Source organism: Thalassophryne amazonica, chromosome 17 (assembly GCF_902500255.1).
Source record: "Thalassophryne amazonica chromosome 17, fThaAma1.1, whole genome shotgun sequence".
NCBI classification, from domain to species: domain Eukaryota; kingdom Metazoa; phylum Chordata; class Actinopteri; order Batrachoidiformes; family Batrachoididae; genus Thalassophryne; species Thalassophryne amazonica.
Genome location: NC_047119.1, coordinates 58,430,948 through 58,452,467, shown reverse-complemented (window position 1 = coordinate 58,452,467; position 21,520 = coordinate 58,430,948). Strand labels below are relative to the sequence as shown.

Genomic DNA, 21,520 nt, shown 5'->3' with positions numbered 1-21,520 from the left:
GCTATTGAGCCCTTGGCAAACATGTTGAGGGATGCTGTACAGTTGATTTGAACACAAAAAGCAGGACAAACCCATTTATCTTTATGCGGATGACCTCCTCCTCTTTCTTTCAGATCCCTACAATTCAATTCCCCATGCTCTTACTCTTATCAGTACATTCAAGCAAATGTCAGGGTACAAGCTGAATTTACCTAAAAGTGTCCTTTTTCCAATAAATAAAAATGCTCAGCAGTTAGCTTTCCAATGTTTCCCCTTCATGGTCAATAAAGTCTATTTTAACTACCTGGGTGTTTATGTCACCGACAATTGTGAATCGCTGTTTACCAAAAACTTTACAAAGGCATTAGATAAGGCTAAGCAAGATCTGGATAAATGGTCAAAACTCCCGTTGTCTTTAGTTGGTTGGGTTAACTCAGTAAAAATGATCATTTTGCCCAGACTTCTTTATTTGTTTCAAACCATACCATTTTTATCCCAAAAGGCTATTTTAAAGAATTGAATAAATTTATGTCCATGTTCATCTGGAATAATAATATCCCCTGAATTAGAAGGAAGTTCCTGGAAAAGCAGAGAGAGGATGGCGGGCTCGCCTTACCAAAATTTATCTATTACTACTGGGCTATGAATATCCAGAAAATGTTATTTTGGCTTGCCGATGTGTCAGAGATTGAGCCTCTAGCCTGGGTCCCTATGGAAAAAACATTCTAGTAGTCCAGCCTCACTTGGTTCTCTTATGTGTAGTTAACTGCCTCTTAGTAAACACCACTGGACAAACAATGCAGTTGTCAAAGGCTCCTTGAGGATATGGTTTCAGGTTAGAACTCATTTCAAATTTAGAAGTGCCTTAGCAGCCACCCCTATTCATTTTTTTTCTCCATCTCTGACTGACCCACTTTTTCCACGGTGGCATAGGAGAGGGCTGTCACGTGTAAAGGATCTTTTTAAAGATGGCAAATTTGTCTCGTTTGAGCAGTTGAAAAAGGACTTTGGTTTACTACAATCAGACTTTTTCAGATATCTACAAATTCACAGTTTTTCCAACTTTCTCCTTAATTCTACCACAAAAAGTTTTGCTTGATGAATGTTTAGAACTTAATCCGTCTGATAAAAGCTTGGTGTCAGTTTTGTATAGTACAATTCAAAGTACCGCATCTCCATCACTAAGTCATTTAAAAAATAAATGGGAGGAAGAACTAGGTGAACAATTTACTGATCATATCTGGCAGACTGCAATTACTAGGATTCATTCTTCATCTATATTAGACACATCCTGATACAGTTCAAAGTATTGCACAGGTTGCATTTGTTTCCAAGCAAAATTGCAAAATTGTACCCTGGTGCTGTGTCAGGTGTGGCTATGGCCCTGCCAACCTTCGTCACGTTTTGGTTTTGTCCTAAATTGTATGTATTTTAGCAAGAAATATTTGGAACCGTTTCCTTCTTGTGCAATAAGATCGTTGGACCAAATTGTATTACAGCTTTATTTGGGGTTATACCACCGAATATCTCTGTAACGGAACATCATCAAATCAAATCAAGTCAAATTTATTAATTTATATAGTGCCAATTCACGATGAAATCGTCTCAAGGCGCTTCACACAACATAATAAAAACAGAAAAAAACTGAATAAAAATTTAAAAATAAAAAGACAACCATATAAGAATACAAGAATAAAAACACATAACACTAATGATAAAAACACATAACACTAATGATAAAACAAGGAAAACAAATGAGTCTTTAAACATGATTTAAAAGTCTCCACAGTATCCGACTGCCGTATGTGTGCCGGGAGATCGTTCCACAGAGCTGGGCAGACTTTTTATTTGCCCTGGGAACACATAAGTGTCCTGCGCCCTGAGAACGCAGGGCCCGAGCTGGTACATGGGGCCTTAACAGGTCAGCCAGACAGGGAGGTGCAAGTCCATGAACAATCTTATAATCTTCTAATAACAGTATCTTAAAAGTCCGATCTTGCAGTGACTGGAAGCCAGTGTAGGGATGCCAAAATGGGCGTAATGTGGTCGAATTTTCTGCTTTGTGTCAAAAGTCTGGCAGCAGCATTTTGAGCCAGTTGAAGACCCCTAATCCTGGACTGCGGTATTCCAGAGAATAGAGCATTACAATAGTCCAATCTAGAAGAGACAACTGCATGAATCAAAGTCTCAGCATCAGCCATAGACAGGATGGGACGAATCTTCGCTATATTTCGCAAATGGAAGAAAGCAGTCCTCGTAATGTCTTTAATATGGAGGTCAAAAGACAACATAGGATCAAAAATTACCCCGATTCTTCACTATCCGTATGATGTATAACACACGAACCTAAGCTAAGCGCTAGCTGATCAAATTGATGCCGATACCTCGCTGGAACAAGAACCATCACTTCAGTCTTATCAGAATTTAAAATTAGGAAGTTACTAGACATCCAACTTTTCACTGATGCAAGGCATCTTCCAAAGATTTTATGTGAATGAGATTACCAGCAGTTATCAGCATATACAATTGGGTGTCATCAGCATAGCAATGAAAGGCAATCCCAAAACGCAGCAGTAAATTCCAAAGGGGTGCTACATAAAGGGAAAAAAGCAGAGGGCCTAAAATGGATCCCTGCGGAACTCCAAACTTCATGTACCTAAGATCAGAAGAAGTGCCATTTCACAACACACAGTAAGAACGGCTAGACAGGTATGACGTCAACCATGCAAAGGCAGTTCCCGTAATCCCAAACTGATTCTCCAGTCTGTCGAGTAAAATATGATGATCCACAGTATCAAACACAGCACTCAGATCCAACACCACCAAGCCTGTAGTGGTATCCGAGTCCATTGCTTGCAAAAGGCCATTCACAACTTTAGTAAGTGCTGTCTCTGTGGAGCGATATTTTCTAAAAGCAGACTGCAGTGGCTCAAAAAGATTATTATCAGTGAGGTAGTCCACGAGCTGTAGCGAAACCACTTTTTCCAGGATTTTAGAACAAAATGATAGATTTGGTATCAGTTTATAATTTTTCAATGCACTAGGGTCGAGATTGGATTTCTTCAGCAATGGTTTAATCACTGCAGACTTGAAACATTTAGGAACAGATCCAGAAGTTAATGAGAGATTTATAATTTCTAGCACAGTCGGCCCAAGAATGGGCCACAGGTCCTTAAACAGTTTTGTTGGTATGGGATCAAAAAAGCAGGTTGTGCTTTTTGTAGACGTCACGAGCTTCGTCAGCGCACCTAGGGAGATACTATCAAAATCTGTAAATCTGGGTAACACCTCAGTGGGACCATCCACCTCCATAGCAGTATGCGGTGGTTGGACCAAGGCTTGCTGAGATATGCTCTACCTAATATCCTCAATTTTCTTTCGAAATAGTCCAAGAAGTCCTGTGTTGAAAAGGGAGAGTGGATAACAGGTGGCCATCCATGAATGAGAAAAGCTACAGTTTCAAACAAAAACTTGAGTTATGCTTGTTTTTATTGATCAAATTAGAATAATAGGCCCGCTTTGTAGCCAGGAGTGCATGCTTATAATCCAAGATAGCATCACGCCGTGCAAGGTGGAACACCTCTAATTTGGAACTACGTCATTTCCGTTCCATACCTCTAGCCTTCTGTCTAAGGTCACGCAAGTAACCATTGAACCAAGGCAACTGTGCCTTGGGAAGGCATGGCCTTAAAAGAGGAGGTGCAACCTTATCCAGTGTAGCCTTGAATGCTGAATTCAAGCCATCTGCAAGACTATCCACTGATTGAACATTCCTGAAGCCAAAATTTCAGGCAGTCTCGCTGTTGGGAAAGTGTAGTGACACGGACCCACAACAGGGGGCGTAAATGAACGGACAATAGAGGAAGTTAAATGTCAACACTTTACTGTTGTGAATGTCACAACCACACACAGCAGATTATAGAATAAATACAAGTCAATGAATAAAGGTGTCGTGTGGGCAGGCTCGACGATAGGAGACGTCCGTCTGGAGATAAACCGGAACCACACGATTTCCACCGCCACCGAAGACGAAGGATACTGGAGCCGCCAGGTCCCGAAGTCCCCAGGTGGCCACCGTCTCAGCGTGTCGGATCTGGTACTGCTGGCGGAGAGCAAAGACAGTCAAGTGTGGGTGTGTGTACACCCCGTAACAATAACGGTGGGAATTCCACCTCCACCTCTAACACACACTCGTGCAGCGTCTGAGTACCACTTATCTGGTGGGAAGTAGAACGAAACAGTCGCGACCCACGCCGGTCCTCTGGGTAGACAGCTGCAACAAAGTAGCTCTTGAAATCAATCAATATAGTACGCAGGCAGAGAAAGTTACCTCTCAAAGAAGTATGATATCTCGGCGACGTGGTGCAGGTGTCATCCTGCTTTTATCCGGGGTGAAGTGCAGATGATCGGTGACAGCTGTCATAGTTGATGAGTGACAGCTGTCACCTCGGCTGTTCCTGTAAGGCGGCAGCGCCCCCTCGTGCCTGAAGCCCGCACTTCAGGCAGGGCGCCCTCTGGTGGTGGGCCAGCAGTACCTCCTCTTCTGGCGGCCCACACAACAGGACCCCCCCCTCAACGGGCACCTCCTGGCGCCCGACCAGGCTTGTCCAGGTGGTGACGGTAAAAATCGACCAGGAGGGCCGGGTCCAGGATGAAGCTCCTCTTCACCCAGGAGCGTTCTTCGGGTCCATACCTCTCCTAGTCCACCAAATATTGGAAGCCCCGGCCCATTCGACGGACATCCAAGAGCCGGCGTACTGTCCAAGCTGGCTCCCCATCGATGATACGGGCAGGAGGCGGCGCCGGACCGGGTGTACAGAGGGGTGAGGTGTGATGCGGTTTCAACCGAGACACGTGAAAGACTGGATGGATCCGCAGTGAGGCCGGGAGTTGGAGCCTCACTGCGGTGGGAATGAGGACCTTGAGGATCCGGAAGGGCCCTATGTATCGGTCCTTTAGTTTGGGGGAAGCCACCTGGAAGGGTACGTCCCGTGTGGATAGCCATACCTCCTGCCCGGGCTGATATGCGGGAGCCGGGGACCGTCGACGGTCTGCATGGGACTTTGCCCTCGTCCGGGCCCTCAACAAGGCCGAACGGGCGGTGCGCCACACACGACGGCATCTCCGCAGGTGGGCCTGGACCGAGGGTACACCGACCTCTCCCTCCACCACAGGAAACAAAGAGGGCTGGTACCCCAGACACACCTCGAACGGGGAGAGGCCGGTGGCAGAGGACACTTGGCTGTTATGCGCGTACTCGATCCAGGCCAGGTGTTCACTCCAAGCCGTTGGGTGTGCGGATGTAGTACATCCCAGGGCCTGCTCCAGCTCTTGATTAGCCCGTTCAGCCTGTCCGTTGGTCTGAGGGTGATACCCAGACGAGAGGCTCACGGTGGCCCCAGTTCCCGGCAGAAACTTCTCCAAACCTGCGAGGAAAACTGGGGACCGCGATCCGAGATGATGTCTGTTGGTATCCCATGCAGACGGACGACATGGTGGACCAGGAGATCCGCTGTCTCCTGGGCCGACAGGAGCTTCGGGAGGGCCACGAAGTGGGCCGCCTTGGAGAACCGGTCCACTATCGTGAGGATGGTGGTGTGCCCCCGGGACGGCGGGAGGCCCGTGACGAAATCCAGACCAATGTGAGACCAGGGGCGATGAGGCACAGGAAGCGGCTGAAGGAGTCCCTGTGCCTTTTGGTGGTCCGCCTTGCCCCTGGCGCAGGTGGTGCAGGCCTGGATGTAAGCCCGGACGTCAGCCTCCAGGGACGCCCACCAGAAGCGCTGCCGGACCACTGCCACGGTCCTATGCACCCCTGGGTGGCAGGAGAGCTTGGACCCGTGACAGAAGTCCAGGACGGCAGCCCTGGCTTCTGGTGGGACGTATAGTCTATTCTTCGGCCCTGTTCGGGATCCGGGCTCCGTGCCAGGGCCTCCCGGACGGTCTTCTCCACGTCCCAGGTAAGGGTAGCCACGATAGTGGACTCCGGTACGATGGGCTCCGATGGATCCGACAGCTCGGTCTTGACTTCATGTTCATGCAACCGGGACAAGGCATCCGACCTCTGGTTTTTGGTCCCGGGGCGGTAGGTGATCCGGAATTCAAAACGGCCGAAGAACAGTGACCAGCGGTCTTGCCTGGGGTTCAGTCGCTTGGCGGTCCTGATATACTCCAGGTTCCGGTGGTCAGTAAAAACCGTGAAAGGCACTGACGCCCCCTCCAGCAGGTGTCTCCACTCCTCAAGAGCCTCTTTCACCGCAAGGAGCTCTCGATTGCCCACGTCATAGTTCCGCTCTGCTGGGGTCAACCTGCGGGAAAAATAGGCACACGGGTGAAGAACCTTATCGGTCTCTCCGCTCTGGGATAGCACGGCTCCTATCCCTGAGTCAGAGGCGTCCAATTCAACCAAAAACTGGCGACTGGGATCAGGCTGCACCAAGACGGGTGCAGTTGAGAAGCGCTGTTTCAACTCCCTGAACGCGGCATCGCACCGATCCGACCAGGTGAAGGGAACTTTTGGTGAGTTCAGGGCTGTCAGGGGCTAACTACCTGACTATACCCCTTAATGAACCTCCTGTAAAAATTTGCGAAGCCGAGGAACTGTTGCAGCTTCCTACGGCTCGTAGGCTGGGGCCAGTCTCTCACCGCTGCGACCTTGGCCGGATCCGGGGCGAGTTGGAGGAGATGATAAACCCCAGGAAGGACAAAGAGGTGCGGTGAAACTCACACTTCTCGCCCTTCACAAACAGCCGGTTCTCTAACAACCGCTGCAGGACCTGACGTACATGCCATACATGGGTCTCAGGGTCCGGAGAAAAAATGAGTATATCGTCCAGATACACGAAGACGAATCAGTGCAGGAAGTCCCGCAAGACGTCATTTACCAAAGCTTGGAACGTCGCGGGGGCGTTAGTGAGGCCGAACGGCATGACCAGGTACTCAAAATGACCTAACGGGGTGTTGAATGCCGTCTTCCATTTGTCTCCCTTCCGGACCCGAACTAGGTGATATGTGTTCCTAAGATCCAGCTTTGTGAATTATTAATTATTAATTATTATTGGGATTAATGCGTCACCGCAGAAGTAGACAAGGCTTTCGCTCCACTAAAAGCGGCAACGTAAATGTAAACCTAATAAATGAGTGGTCAGAGACCACCGAGGCAAGAGCAAAATGTCGATGTTCGTGACAGCAAGGCCACGCGCGAGAACCAAATCAAGGGTATTTTCACTAATGTGCGTCGAGTCCTGAATGCATTGCTGGAATCCTAACGCATCCACAAGTTCCATAAATGATTTGCAAAGGGGATCAGAGGGCTTATTTATATGAATGTTAAAGTCACCAATAATCAATATGTTGTCCGCACTAGCTGACAGGCTAGAGATGAATGCACCAAATTCATCTAAGAATTCAGAATATGGGCCGGGAGTGACAACAGTGACAAAATAACATGACTGATTTCCATACTTCTGACCCTGACAGTACGTAGCATTATGGGCAGAGCGGAGAGTCAGATGCTCAAACGAATTATATTTATGACCCCCAACAGTCAATAAGGTCAACCTAGATTTATAAATAAAAGCAACACCCCCGCCTTGCTTCGCACCATGAGACACATGACTAAATGTATACGCCCATGGGCAGGCCTCATTCAGAGGAAGAACAGCTGTGGGTTTGAGCCAGGTTTCACATAACCCAATCATGTCCAAGTGATGATCCATAATTAGATCGTTAATCAACAGGGATTTTGAGGACAGTGATCTGATGTTAATGAGACCCAAACTGAAGACTTCCATGGGGCTGACAGACTGACATCTTTGAATAGGCCTGAGTAGCTTAAAATCAACTCCATGTTTTCCATCAAGTGCACGGAGTGTCAGAAACTGTTCGCGTCACATCAGGATGACAAGTCCCAGAAGCTACAGCGCTCTGATGACGTGAGCGCCGATGCGCTCAGCTGACCAGATAACCGGCACAGACGACCCAGTCCGATGGAATACAAACTTTCTCCGGGAGCCTCTGTGGACGCAACGAGATCGGCGGAGCAAACCAAGCTCTCTGATGGCAAGAATGTCCCGAGGGACATTGTTGTTCAGGCTCTGTAGCTCAGCTGCAGAGTAGCTTAGCACTGTGCTAGCCGAGGGAGTGAAGTGCAGCATCATGCAGTGCAAAAAAGGCACTAAACAATCACAAATAGTTAAAAATGCATACTGAAGAAGAACCAAGAACCACGTCAAGTACATACCCTAAGAGAAAAAAATTACACTCAAGCCACTAAAAACCAAGTTAAAGCAGAAAACGAGAAAAACCAGAGGAGTGGCGAACACACAACACCCGTCTCGTGCTCCGACCTGATCGCCCAACCGACATCATGCCAGTGCAATAGCTTTTATAATGTTACTTGCAAGACGCTTGATTCTGCTCAACTGGAAGAAAGCAGCTCCACCCTCTCACAAACACTTGATGGAAGAAGTTATGTCCCACTTAAAACTGGAGCATTTGAGACACACCATGAACGGCTCCCTCCAAATGTATAAGATCTGGAGACCATTTCATAATTTCTTCCAAACCCATTTTAGAGTATAGCCCTCAACGTCAAGTCATGTATTTTTTTCTGTGCACCCTACTGTTTTGTAATTGTATTTATCCTACTGTCACATTAACATCACTAATGCTTATCCTCCAATGCCAACTGTGACTCCCTCGTGTTTCTCTTGTTTTGTCTTCTACCTGTGAGCACCAACTGCTGTTCTGTTGTGTTTTATGTTTTTGTGTGTTGTTTGAAACTTAAAAGCAATAAAAAGATTTTAATAAAGAAGTGGAGTGTGGGTGGCTCAGTGTGTGACAAAAAAGTCTGAACATACACCTCAATATGAGTCCGATTCCGAACCACCTGCTAACAGCGAACCTTGTTTGGATGTTTATTAATTCATATTTTTGGGGACTGCCCGGTGGTTCGCTTAACTGTTTACTTTTGTGTGGACAGTAAACGTTACCCGCTGCATATTTTCTCAGTAATCCTACATTAAGTGGACCTATCGACTAGGGTTGAGCTGGATACTCGTTTCAGACGAGTATTCGGTACAGATAAAGCATTTTTGAGGAGCACGATCCGAATAAAACTCATCAATATCTGTGCTCGTGCCGAAGGAAAATTCTCATTGGCTAACTGACTGTCTTCACGCTCCGTTATTGGCCACTCACACACAGCGCCCACCCCTCCCAACACAGACACGTCTCTCTGCAGCTTCTCTCACACACAGACAGAATCTCTCTCTGTGCTTGGCTGGATTCTGCCTCACGTTGCTCTGTCAGTACTTAGTTTTCTTCAGCTCACCTCTTTCGGTTTGTCTGATATTCAAAATTACTTTGTGAACTTGTTTTGTATCTTGCGTGGTGCTTTTTACAAGACAGAGCTGAAAACAGCTCCTATCGCGTCGGTCACTACCTCCACTATGGTCGTTTTTTTATTTTATTTATTTTTTAACCGTTTGCTTGCTCTTCGTTTGGTTTGGTGATATAAAGACCATGAACGCATCCTCCATGGATTTCAAGGGGAGTGTCAGGTTGCAGGTGTTTCCATACAGGGCAATGTTGCTCAAGCTCCTCAGCAGTCCTAACCATCTACTCAAGTAGCGACTGACTCTCCTTTCCAGATCTAAGATGGTAGTGATCAGGAACTCATAGAGGAACAGAGGCCACAGTATCCTTGGCAGAATCTCGTGCTGATAAATCCATGCCTTGAATTTTCCTGGAAGGCCAGTCTTGTCCACAGCCTTCACCCTTCCATCTAGTCCCTCACAGGTGTTCTTGGTGGAGACTGTATCCCTGAGACTGCTATCGAAGAACATTCCCAAGCTGTTTATCGGCTTCTCAGAGATGGTAGGGATCAGTGTTTCTGTGATAGAGAAGCAGAACTTGTCTGTCACTCTGCCCTTTTTCAAGACCAATGATCTTGATTTTGCTGGCTTGAATGACATTCTAGCCCATCCCATTAGCCTCTCCAGCGCCGTCAAGATCCATCTGCCTCCAGGCACTGACTCGGTGGTCACTGTCAGGTCATCCATGAAGACACGGATTGGTGGTTGGAGGATCCAACTTAGACTTGGGACCTCTGCACTCTGGTTCTGCAGATTTCATCATCATGTTCACCACCAGAGGGAACAGGATCACTGAGATGGTACAGCCTTTGATGATTCCCATCTCCCATCTGTGCCACTCAGATGTTGTTGATCCTGCTGAGACCCTCAGGCTGAAGTCACCATAGTAATCCAGGATGAGGTCTCTTACTGCAGCTGGAACATGGTGCCTCTCCAGGTTTTCAAGGACCAGCTTGTGGGGCATTGAGCCGTAGCCATTGGCTAGATCTAACCACAGCACCACCAGATCACCCTTGTTCTCCCTTTCCTCTCTGAGGAGCTGAGTGACCATGCCAGTGTGCTCTAAACACCCTGGTACCCCGGGGATGCCGCCTTTCTGCACAGAGGTGTCTATGTATCTGTTCTTGAGGAAGAAATTAGCCAGTCACTTAACTACAGTGTTGAAGAACATCTTTCCTTCGACACTGAGGAGTGAGATTATTCTGAACTGGCTGATGTTCTTGGAGTCCTCCTCTTTAGGAATCCACACACCCTCTGCAAACCGCCCCTGCTGCGCTATTTTCCTCCTTCTCCAGATGACCCTCAAGATCTTCCCGAGGCAGTGTACCAACTTGGGACAGTGCTTATACACCTTGTAGGGTGTTCCGCTTGGTCATGGTCCATGCTTCCGCACCACCTCCTGAACTTCTTTCAGGAGTGGCTCCCTCAGATCAAAGGCCTCACAGGCTCTGGTGGTGTCATGACGGCCTTGCACTGTCCAAGCTCTTGGTCTCGAGTGGGGTCACTGAAGGTGTCGTGGAGGTGTTTGTCGACTTCCTCCTTTGAACAGGCCAGACGTCCACTGCTTTTCTGTCCGAGGAGCCGAATGGGTTGTTGATGAAGGCAGCCTACTTCCGAGCCCTCTTCCACCGCCGTCTCCTCTGTTGTTCTGCTCTGCAGAGGATGAGGAGGCTCTTCCTGAGAATTAGACGGCGCTCTGCCAGTGGTGGACGATCCTCTTCAAAGGCTGGCTTGTGCTGTTTGTTCGGGGCTTTTCAGTTCTTTCCGTATGTGTGTGGATTTGAACTGCCCTCTGGTTGTTGGTGTAAGGCTGCTTGGCTGCCCTTTCCTCAACACCAAACCTCTCAGCGGCCATATTCACTATGATGGTCGTCATAATCTAAAGCCTCCTTTCAACATCCCCTTTGGCTGTTACTTCCAGCACCTTGTCTGCATCCTCATCAAACGTCTGCCACTCTGCTGTTTTAGAGGCTTGGGGACATCTGATCCTTCTCTTCTTAGACTGCCTGTTTTCATCACTTGGAGGCTCCGGGCTCTGTGGAGCGCTTCCTGGCCCAGCTCCTCCTCTGTCTCACCAGGTGTTAGACCTGTGTATTGTGGTGCTTGCAGACACTCCTTACATTTCATCTTTGTTTGTTGGATTTTTATGCCCTTCTCATTCTTGCAGATCTTTCTGCACAAGCACTCTCTACTAGTCAACATTTGTCCATTGCTGTTATTCGATAATTCTTGGTTATCAACCCGACTGTTCCTGGTAGTCACTGGTTTCTCCAGTCAGTTCTTCTGTGGAGTGCATAAGAAATCAATCCAGCACTCCACAGTCCAACTAGGCTGTTTTTGAGTGAAAAGTGAAAAGTGTGCTGCAATATGTGTTACTGAAATATGTAACAAGTATACTATTACTTCAGATGTATTAGTAATTCCTTACATTACAATGTTACAGCAAAAAGTAATACATTACTGTAATCGCGCAAACACTGTACCCAGAAACACAGAAGCACAATATAATACTTTTATTCTTACACTTGAAACAACTAGCAGGCAACTGTGGAGCTTCATGTGTTGTAATTACAGCAGATGTTTGTGCCGTGCATGCTGCGCCACAGTAGAACTCGTTTGCTGCTGCATCATGACAATATTCCTGGATTCCTGCATCACATTGGTCTGTGTTTCCTGCTGGATCACAGCTGTCGTGTTTGCTGCTGCATCATGAGAGTGCATGTGGGTTGTTGCATTATGAAGCTGTGCATTCCCTGCTCCATCACACTGGGTCCTGATGTCTGCTCCATCACACTGGGCCGTCTCGGCTGCGGCATCAGAGTGGGCCGTAATGGCTGGTGCATCACACTGGGCCGTCTCGGCTGCGGCATCAGAGTGGGCCGTAATGGCTGGTGCATGACACTGGGTCGTGATGGCTGCTGCATCGCTTCAGGCTGTGTTGTCTGCTGCATTGTCAAATTGTCTGTGGATGGCAGTGTAACACTGGTCTGCATGCACGGCTGCATGGTTCCTCTCTGTGTTGGTGAATGGTTCCTCTCAGCTCCCTGTGTTTCTGTCTCCACTTTCACATTCTGTGTTTCAGGCATTCCATGATATTCTGGCCAGAAACAACACGGCTTAGGCTCAAGTAAGTCCTCTGAATGTTCTGCAAAAAATAAATAAATAAAATAAAATAAATTCATTGGTCATTCCACAAAGATTTGTTCAAGAATTTTCCAGCAGTGCCTCTGAAGACATCATCAAGCAACATGTCAGAGATTTATGCAACATAAAATGACAATTTGGAAAAAATGAAAACTGTTAAGACTTTTTTCTCATTCTTCATTGAGAATGTGGATGCATGTAACAGCAGAATAAATTTATTTTGAACTTTGACTCTGATGAACTGATCCTTGGCTTTAGTTAAGTCAGATTACATTTCAGGTTTGGTTTCTCTTGTTGAAGAGAAAAACAATGTTCTCGGTCTTGCTTTATCGAAATATGGGTTGACCTCGACATAGGCAACATAAGAGCTGCCAACATGGCGACACCCAGAGCAACGTGGAAAGTCATTACATGAAGGAGCCATTCGAGAATGAACTAAAGTGAGACCTCAAATGAAATCTGAACAGATGTCAGATAAACTCTGGGAGCAGCATGAATGACAAAAAATATCTGTTCTTTTGTTGTTCACAAACTCTTACCTTGGATGTTGGTGGAAGGTCTGATCCTCTTCCTCTGCCTTTTTAAACCCTGCAGCAAAAAGAAACACATTTAGTCTCATCTTGTCCTGTAATTCTTCAGCTCTACTGCATTAATATTTACATGTAACGTGAACAAGTTGAATACTAACATAACGGTCTTTGAACGACCAGTCTGGGTGCAGCTGGTAGTGGAGTCTTTTCTCTTCTTCAGCCTGATCGTAGTATTTGTCTTGTTGCTCCTTGGTCATACTTCTCCACTGTGGACAAACACCACACTGTCAGTTAGTATGTGCACACACACGCGCGGGCACACACACACACACACACACACACACACACACACACACAACTGAGTTTTGTGCATTTTGTACAGTGAGTGTGTCACTCGTGTACTCACTTTCTCTCCCAGAATCTGGAGCACCACGGCGCTATTTGTCACCTCATATTGTTCCTTGATAGTTTCCCTCTGCTCCTTCACAAACATCATGAAGGCATTAGGCGGTTTCTTTACGTGCGGCTCATCAGGTCGTTTCTCAGACTTGGATCTTGAACACAGTAGCAAACACAGAACACATTTTACAATAGTGCAGCACTAAGAGGAAAAAATGTGAGTCACAGAAATAAATCATATAAATAATCACTGCCGATTGTGACACAGGACTGGTTACATTTGTGGTGCAAAAACCCCAAATGGGGCCTGAATTGGGGTGTAATTGGAGTATGTGAGTGTTTTGAATGTGGACGGGAGCGAAGAGGACCAGTTGTGGCCAGAATGTGCACGGAGCAGGATATTGTAAGAAACTGGAGCATCATCTTGTTGCTCCGTCCCTCTCCACTGTCCACATACTGAACCACACACACACGTGCACAAACACAAACACAATGATTTACCTTATTTCTGCAACAGGCTGTGACTCAGTTCCCTGTGATTCCGTCTCCACTATAACATTCTGTGTTTCAGGCATTCCTTCATAAACTGGGTGCACACGTTGTCGTTTGTGCTGTGGACACTCTGCAACATAAAGAAAAATCAGTGGTCATTCAACAAAGAATTGTTCAAAAAAATTTCAGCGGTGCTTCTTAAAATATCCTGATGCAACATGTCAGATATTTATATCACATAAAATTACCATTTGAAAGATAAAAAGTATTAATTTTCTGTAAAATTCTTTTGTGCAATCATCTGCAACATTTTGGCCATGTGGCCCGTTTCTCTGTGCACGCCACCTTTACAATCCTCTGCTTATATGATCTTGCACTGGCCAGGCTCCAGGCTTCTCTGGAAGCCTCCTCAAATGCAATGTAATGTCCACCTCTCAGCGATGTGCACAGGATAACACAATAAAACATGAAACCAACTTCCGTTGGATGTCGTGGCTCCTCTAGTGCTGGACAAGACACATCCAGCCTGCTCACGTGTGCGCATGGAGGATCGCACCCTGAAACTTATTTCCAATGTGGTCCCCGATAAAAATAAAAAGAATGAAGCCGGAGCGGTGGTGTCATCCTCATCCCCCACACAGGTGATGTCTCACACACTGACCATGTGTGCACGGCCAGGCCGAGACTGTTGGACTGGCACGGCCACTTCCAGAAGCACTTTTCCTCTTTGAACATACAATAGGAAAAGCCTGTTGTCACCCCCTCACAAGTTGTCTCATATGTCGTGCACATTCTGAGTCATGCAGACGACATTCAGAAAGGTTTGTGACGCTCGTGTGACTATTTGACAAGAAATTGTGTTGCACCAATTTTTTGAATTGTTCAAAAATCAAGCAGCATGTGAGTGACGCCCTGTGACTTACAGGTGGGCATGGGGTACCCCCATGAATGTTGAGTGACATTTTGCAAAATCTCTCGTGGATCTCGCTCACGACAACAGCCCAATGAGATACGACACAAACCAGCAGCAGCATGAACGTCAAAAATATCTTTTCTTTTGTTATTCACAATCACTATCTTACCTTGGATGTCAGTGGAAGGTCTGACCCTCTGCCTCGGCTTCCTTGAACGCTGCAGCAAAAACAAACACAATTACTCTCATCTTGTCCTATAATTCTTCAGTTCTACTGCATTAATATTTACATGTAACGTGTACGAGTTGAATACTAACATAACTGTCTTTGAACAACCAGTCTGGGTGCAGCTGGGAGTGGAGTCTTTTCTCTTCTTCAGCCTGATCGTAGTATTTGGCTTGTTGCTCCTTGGTCATACTTTGCCACTGTGGACAAACACCACACTGTCAGTTCTTGTGCACGCACACACACACACACACACACACACACACACACACACACACACCTGGACACACTGAGCAATATGAATGAGTTCTGTGCATTTTGTACAGTGAGTGTGTCACTCGTGTACTCACTTTCTCTCCCAGAATCTGATGCACCACAGCGTAATTTGTCACCTCATACTGGGCCTTGATAGTTTCTCTCTGCTCTTTCAGAAACATCATGAAGGCATTAGGCGGTTTCTTTGTCTTCGGCCCATCAAGTCGTTTCTCAGACTCGAATCTTCTACACAGTAGGAAACACAGTAAGAACATGTTTTACAATCGTGCAGCACTATGAGGAAAAAGTGTGAGTCACAGAAATAAGATAATCAAAAGTGATCACTCACTGCAGATTGTGACACACGATTGGTTACATTTGCTGTGTAAAAACACCAACTGGGGCCTGAATTGGGGTGTAATTAATGTGTGAAGACTTTGTCTCTTCAGTGTGGACACGTATCAGGTGTCTGTACTGGAATCAGACGTGACTTTTTCACTAATTTGTTGATGTGGAAGATTAAATGTTCAGAAAAAGAACAAACTGAACAGTATTGATTAACAGCCAGTAAAATCACTGTGAAGGAGCAACTTTCTTCATCTGGTCTTCAGTAAAGACAAGTTAATTCAAGCAAATATACTCCATCCTTTTAGTGGGGAATTTCAAGGGACGAGGTTTCGACTCAAGAGGAAAAACATGCAACAGATTTCAAGTTTCTCTTATTCCATGTTACAGGACACTGTTCCACAGTGGTCCTGTAACAGTTACACTGATGTTCTGTTGCAAAACAAATTTCCTGCTTCAGGTGAATAAAGGTTGGAAGTTTAAAGTTTTAAACAAGTTCAAGACGTTTGTAAATGGCCGTGCATATTGTGAAAAACAGTGAATACCCAGATGTAGTATGTGCAGATATGCAGTAATATTCATAAAGACGTCAGCGTATGTGAGTGATTTGACCGTGGCAGAGAGTGAAGAGGACAGATTGTGGCCAGAATGTGAACAGAGCGGAATATTATAAGAAACTGGAGCATCATCTTGTCGCTCTGTCCCTCTCTGGACCACACACACACACACAAACAAAATGACTTACCTTATTTCTGCACCAGACTGTGTTGGTTGCTGCCTTATTAAACTGCTTGTGGATGGCAGTGTATCATTTGTGTACATCCACGGCTGCATGGTTTCACTCTGTGTTGGTGGATGGTTCCTCACAGCTCCCCATGTTTCCGTCTGCACTTTCAGATTCTGTACCTCAGATGTTCCATCATAAACTGGGTGCACACGTCGCTTTGGCTGTGACAAGTCCAATGGACATTCTGCAACATAAAGAAATAAAATTCACTGATCATTCAACAAAAGAATTGTTCAAGAATTTTCCAGCAATGCTTCTTAAAATATCATGAAGCAACATGTCAACATGTCATCAGTCATAACAGATATGATGACGTGTGGTCAGTATTTATTGTTTCATCAAGACCACTTTGATCCTTCTATATGTTGATTACAGGATGGGTGATGGAGATGCATTATCTTGTTTTTAAGTGATCACAACAAAGACCCTTTAACACTAAAATATGTTCATATTCAAAGTAAAACCATCTTACCTTCAGTCAGAGTGGAACTCTCACCAATGACCTCCTTTTGAGGAACAAACAAAAAGAAGTTATTAGACTTTCTGCACATATACTAATATAAAGAGTTTGACTCTGAGCATTGAAGTTAACATGCAGCATGTACGAGGTGAACGTTATCAGGGTGAACTCACTCTGTCATCAGATGCACAGTCGCGTTGTTGCTGCTTGGAGTCACTTTTTAAGTCATAAGCCTGTTTATAGTAAGTGCCTTTTTCTTTCTTGGACAGAGTTTTCCACTGTGGACAGACAACAACACACTTAGGACACACAGACTGATATAACAACAGGTTTGTGCATGTGCACAGATGTGCACACAGGCTAACAATAGAGTGCACTCATTGCAGCACCCACTCCCACAATTCATTTATGTCATCAAACAAAGAGGACTGTCTTAATTTTTTCAACAATCAAGAATCACAAATTAAATGATAAAAATCAACAGAGGACATGAATTATTTAAAAAAAAAAACCTAAAGTTTTTAACACTCCTGCAGGAACAGACACGCTTACTTGTTCTTCCAAAATCTTCTGGACTATGTTGCTGTCGATGTGCGTTGTGAACGCAGCAATGACAGAAGGCAAGTACTTCATACTGAAGAGCGTGAAAGCAGAGGGACTGTCCTCGTCTCCTGTCTTCTCTGTTGTATGATTCTGAGGCACTTTAGGCCCTGCAACATAAACAGGCATGTGTCAATCATTACACTTGATTTGATCAGTCGACTTGTGCACTAAAGTAGAGGTTCATTCATTTGGGTTCAATATCGGCTGATTCCGATTAAGGTTCACAACACCCTGAGCCTATCCCAGCAGTCATTGTGTGAGAGGCAGGTGATAAGAGGCTTAGACCCTGGACAGGATGCCAGTCTATCACAGGGTCACATGTGGATAGACAAATACACTCTCATTCACATCTACAGTCAATTTAAAGTCTCCTGTTCACCTAACTAGTCTTTGGAGGTTGGAGGGATCCGGAGAGCCTGGAGGGAACCCACATGAACATGTGGAGAACATGCAAACTCCACACAGAAAGGAGCAAGCGGGAAGCGAACCAACAAGCTTCTTGCTGTGAAGCAACAGTGCTAACCACTCTTCCACCGTGCCTCCTGCCATGAACATAACATGTTTTATTTGATTAAATCCATGCAGTCTCAAGGGCAACATGCAAATGTCACGACTTTCTCTGCGTTATGTTTGACTCCTTGGATGCTCGGTCCAGACAGCTAAATCCCGGACTCTGGCCTGAGTGGACAGAGTATTCTTTAACTGCTCAGGGGAGTGAGGCCGATTGACGACCCCATGCACAAAGAATACAGGAACCAAACAGGATTTGGTGGAACTTAACCCAAGACTTGTTAGTGTGAGAAAGACTGCAAGCCCCTGCTCCACTGAGATGCTGTTGGTGTTCAATTAGATGAAAACCAATCTGGGTCATATCAGATCACAGCTGACAGTCAAACAGGAATAAAAGAGCAACAAAAATTAATCTGGCCCTAACCCTATTCAGATCTCGGTCCAGATCTTGGTTACTAGGATAGTGAAATGGTGAAGGTCTGAACTCAGATGTCTTCTTTCACAAAGTTTTGGGACACTCAATGACAACAGGTTTTTTGAATCTATGATTATGTTTTCAAGGGGACCTTAATAATATGTTAAATTTTACTTTAGAATATTTTGTTGGTCACAATCAAACTATCTTACCTTCGTTGGTAAAGCATGAGTTGCTGTTGTTCTTCGCCTTCTTTTTGTTTTTGCCCTGCACAAAAAACAGACATGTGTGGTATTAGTGAAGACCAACAGGTATCACTCATCTTTTCCTGTAATTCTTCAGTTCTACTGCATTAATATTAACATGTAACGTGTATGAGTTGAATACTAACATAACTGTCTTTGAACGACCAGTCTGGGTGCAGCTGGGAGTGGAGTCTTTTCTCTTCTTCAGCCTGATCGTAGTATTTGTCTTGTTGTTCCTTGGTCATACTTCTCCACTGTGGACAAACAACACATTGTCAGTTCATATGCACACACACAAACACACATGCACACATATGCACACTGAGCAACATGAATGAGTTCTGTGCATTTTGTACTGTGGAACACTGAGTGTGGCACTCCTGTGTACTCACTTTCTCTCCCAGAATCTGGAGCACCAAGGAGCTATCTGTCACCTCATATTGTGCCTTGATAATTTCTCTCTGCTCCTTCACAAACATCATGAAGGCATTAGGCGGTTTCTTTACATGCGGTCCATCACGTTGTTTCTTTGGCTTTGATTTTCTACAACATACACAGTAAGAACACATTACAATTGTGCAGCACTAAGAGGAAAAAATGTGATTCACAGAAATCAAAAATCTAAATAATCAAAGATGATCAAAGGTATATATATATATATATATATATATATATATATATATACACACCACGGTCAGTGAGAATTCCATGTCTAACTGGCGTGCATTATTTTCGTATATACGCACACGAAGTTCGGCGAGTTAAATCACTAATAATCACTCCGCTCTGGTCGTCACCATAGCGACGGACCAAACAGTTGGCGCAGATCAGCTGTGTTTTGACAATTGAATGACAGAAACGCGATAAAACATGGATTTCCAAGTGAATTTTAACATTGTTGGCCAAAATAAAACGTTTGAGGAATGGAAAGAGGAGAGCAAACGAGAAGAACAGCAAAAGCAATGGCGTAAAGATTTGACATCGGACGAACTTGACAAGATTGAAGACGGGAAAGAAGAAGAGAACAGTTCTATCCTTGCGGGCGGCCGAGCGCTCCGCATCAAAACAGCGAGCGTAGTTTCTGGACCTGTTTGACAGAGTTTGTCACAGCGCGATACAGCAGAGAGAGAGAGAGGAGGGGTGGTGTGAGCGGCCCGCTGCGGCGCAAGCCCACAGACCCGCGCATCAGAGACAAAACATAAAATCACTGGGAAGGACCAACTTTCTCTGTCAGCCATCAATTCTCATCAGGTCTTGAGTAAAGACAAGTTAATTCAAACAAATAGTGGAGAATTTGAAGGGAGGAGGTTTAGGCTCAAGAGGGCAAAATGCAACAGATTAAATTTTTTTCTTATTCCATGTTATAGGACACTGTTCCACAGCTGTCCTGTTGCAAAACAAAGTTCAAGCTTTGAGACAATAAAGTTTGGATGTTGAAAGTTTTAAACACGTTCAAAACATTTCTAGTGGCAGTGCATATTGTGAAAAACAGTGAATAGCTGGATAGAATTTGTGCAGATATGCGGTAATATTCATAAAGACATCAGGGTATGTGAGCGATTTGACTGAGGTCGGGAGTGAAGAAGACAGATTGTGGCCAGAATGTGCACGGAGCTGCATACGATAAGAAACTGGAGCATCATCTTGTTGCTCTGTCCGTCTCCACTGTCACATACTGGACCCCCCCCACACACACACACACACACAATGACTTACCTTATTTCTGCATCAGACTGTTTTGGTTCCCACCTTATTAAACTGCTTGTGGATGGCAGTGTATCTTTTGTGTACATCCACGGCTGCATGGTTTCACTCTGTGTTGGTGGATGGTTCCTCACAGCTCCCCATGTTTCTGTCTGCACTTTCACCTTCTGTACCTCAGACGTTCCATCATAAACTGGGTGCACACAACGTCGCTTTGGCTGTGACAAGTCCAATGGACATTCTGCAACATAAAGAAATAAAATTCACTGATCATTCAACAAAAGAATTGTTCAAGAACTTTCCAGCAATACGTCCTCAGACTAATGGACCTGACCTGATTCAGATCTGGGTCCAGGTCTTGGTTACAAGGATAGTGAATTTATGAAGGTCTGAGCCAAGATAATGTGTTACATTTTACTTTCAAATGTTTTGTTGGTCACAGTCATGGAGCTGTATATAAGAACTAGAGAGCGCAGTAGCGCTGAGACGCATGCCGACAAGGACGCGTGATCGCCATTTTAATTCCGGGCAAATTAGTGATTTGCGTGCATAGAAGTTCAAGAAACAGGTGGAATATGCCGGAAAGCTGCACATGTTGGCAAAGCCACAAACAGAGGAACAAGGGAGACAATATTTCCTTCTATAAGTAAGTAGCTTTGGTTCTTCTTGTCACTTTGTCCGTGATATCTGGATGATAAACAGCTGTATGTTTCCTGCCGTGTCGCCCGATGACACGGACCATTAACTCTACACTTATGTCGAGTTGATATGTTCCACTGCTAGACCAATGTCTAGTTAAAATACTTGTCGTTAGTGATGAAAATTGTTCGACAAGACTGGGGATTTTTTTTAAAATTTGCACCTTAAAATAATGAGATAATGACCCGCGCTGTGCCGCTCCCAGTCACACCCTCACAGAGATGTGTACCCACACCACTGACTTCATGAATGAAACTCGGTCAATACAGGATAATTGTGTAAAAAAAAATATATATATATATATATATATATATATATATATATATATAAATAAATGTATTGTAATGGTTTTAGGAGCCGCGCTTCGCTGAACACAGCAGCAGCTGCAGCAGGACGCCTCAGCTCAGCAGCTTGAACAGCGCAGATCCGTGTAACTT

The 21,520-nt window shown here is 45.2% G+C and overlaps 1 protein-coding gene across 3 annotated transcripts in view; it reads right to left on the bottom strand.

The window, feature by feature from the left end:
* Window positions 1-11,854: 11,854 nt before the first annotated feature.
* LOC117529851 (nucleolar transcription factor 1-like) overlaps window positions 11,855-21,520 on the bottom strand; it is a 29,893-nt gene continuing 20,227 nt past the window's right edge. For 2 of the 3 annotated variants that reach the window (XM_034192726.1, XM_034192727.1), the window contains 16 exons: window positions 20,430-20,625; window positions 19,073-19,223; window positions 18,827-18,934; window positions 18,648-18,702; window positions 17,460-17,617; window positions 17,081-17,185; window positions 16,920-16,953; window positions 16,406-16,631; window positions 15,411-15,561; window positions 15,153-15,260; window positions 15,004-15,052; window positions 13,931-14,051; window positions 13,437-13,584; window positions 13,189-13,296; window positions 13,040-13,088; window positions 11,855-12,501 (listed from right to left, as the gene is read on the bottom strand). In XM_034192726.1, the coding sequence (XP_034048617.1) occupies window positions 12,038-12,501; window positions 13,040-13,088; window positions 13,189-13,296; window positions 13,437-13,584; window positions 13,931-14,051; window positions 15,004-15,052; window positions 15,153-15,260; window positions 15,411-15,561; window positions 16,406-16,631; window positions 16,920-16,953; window positions 17,081-17,185; window positions 17,460-17,617; window positions 18,648-18,702; window positions 18,827-18,934; window positions 19,073-19,223; window positions 20,430-20,625 (2,231 nt within the window). In that variant the 3' untranslated portion in view covers window positions 11,855-12,037. The remainder of the gene's footprint in view (window positions 12,502-13,039; window positions 13,089-13,188; window positions 13,297-13,436; window positions 13,585-13,930; window positions 14,052-15,003; window positions 15,053-15,152; window positions 15,261-15,410; window positions 15,562-16,405; window positions 16,632-16,919; window positions 16,954-17,080; window positions 17,186-17,459; window positions 17,618-18,647; window positions 18,703-18,826; window positions 18,935-19,072; window positions 19,224-20,429; window positions 20,626-21,520) is intronic. The other variant, XM_034192728.1, reaches the window with a different exon arrangement.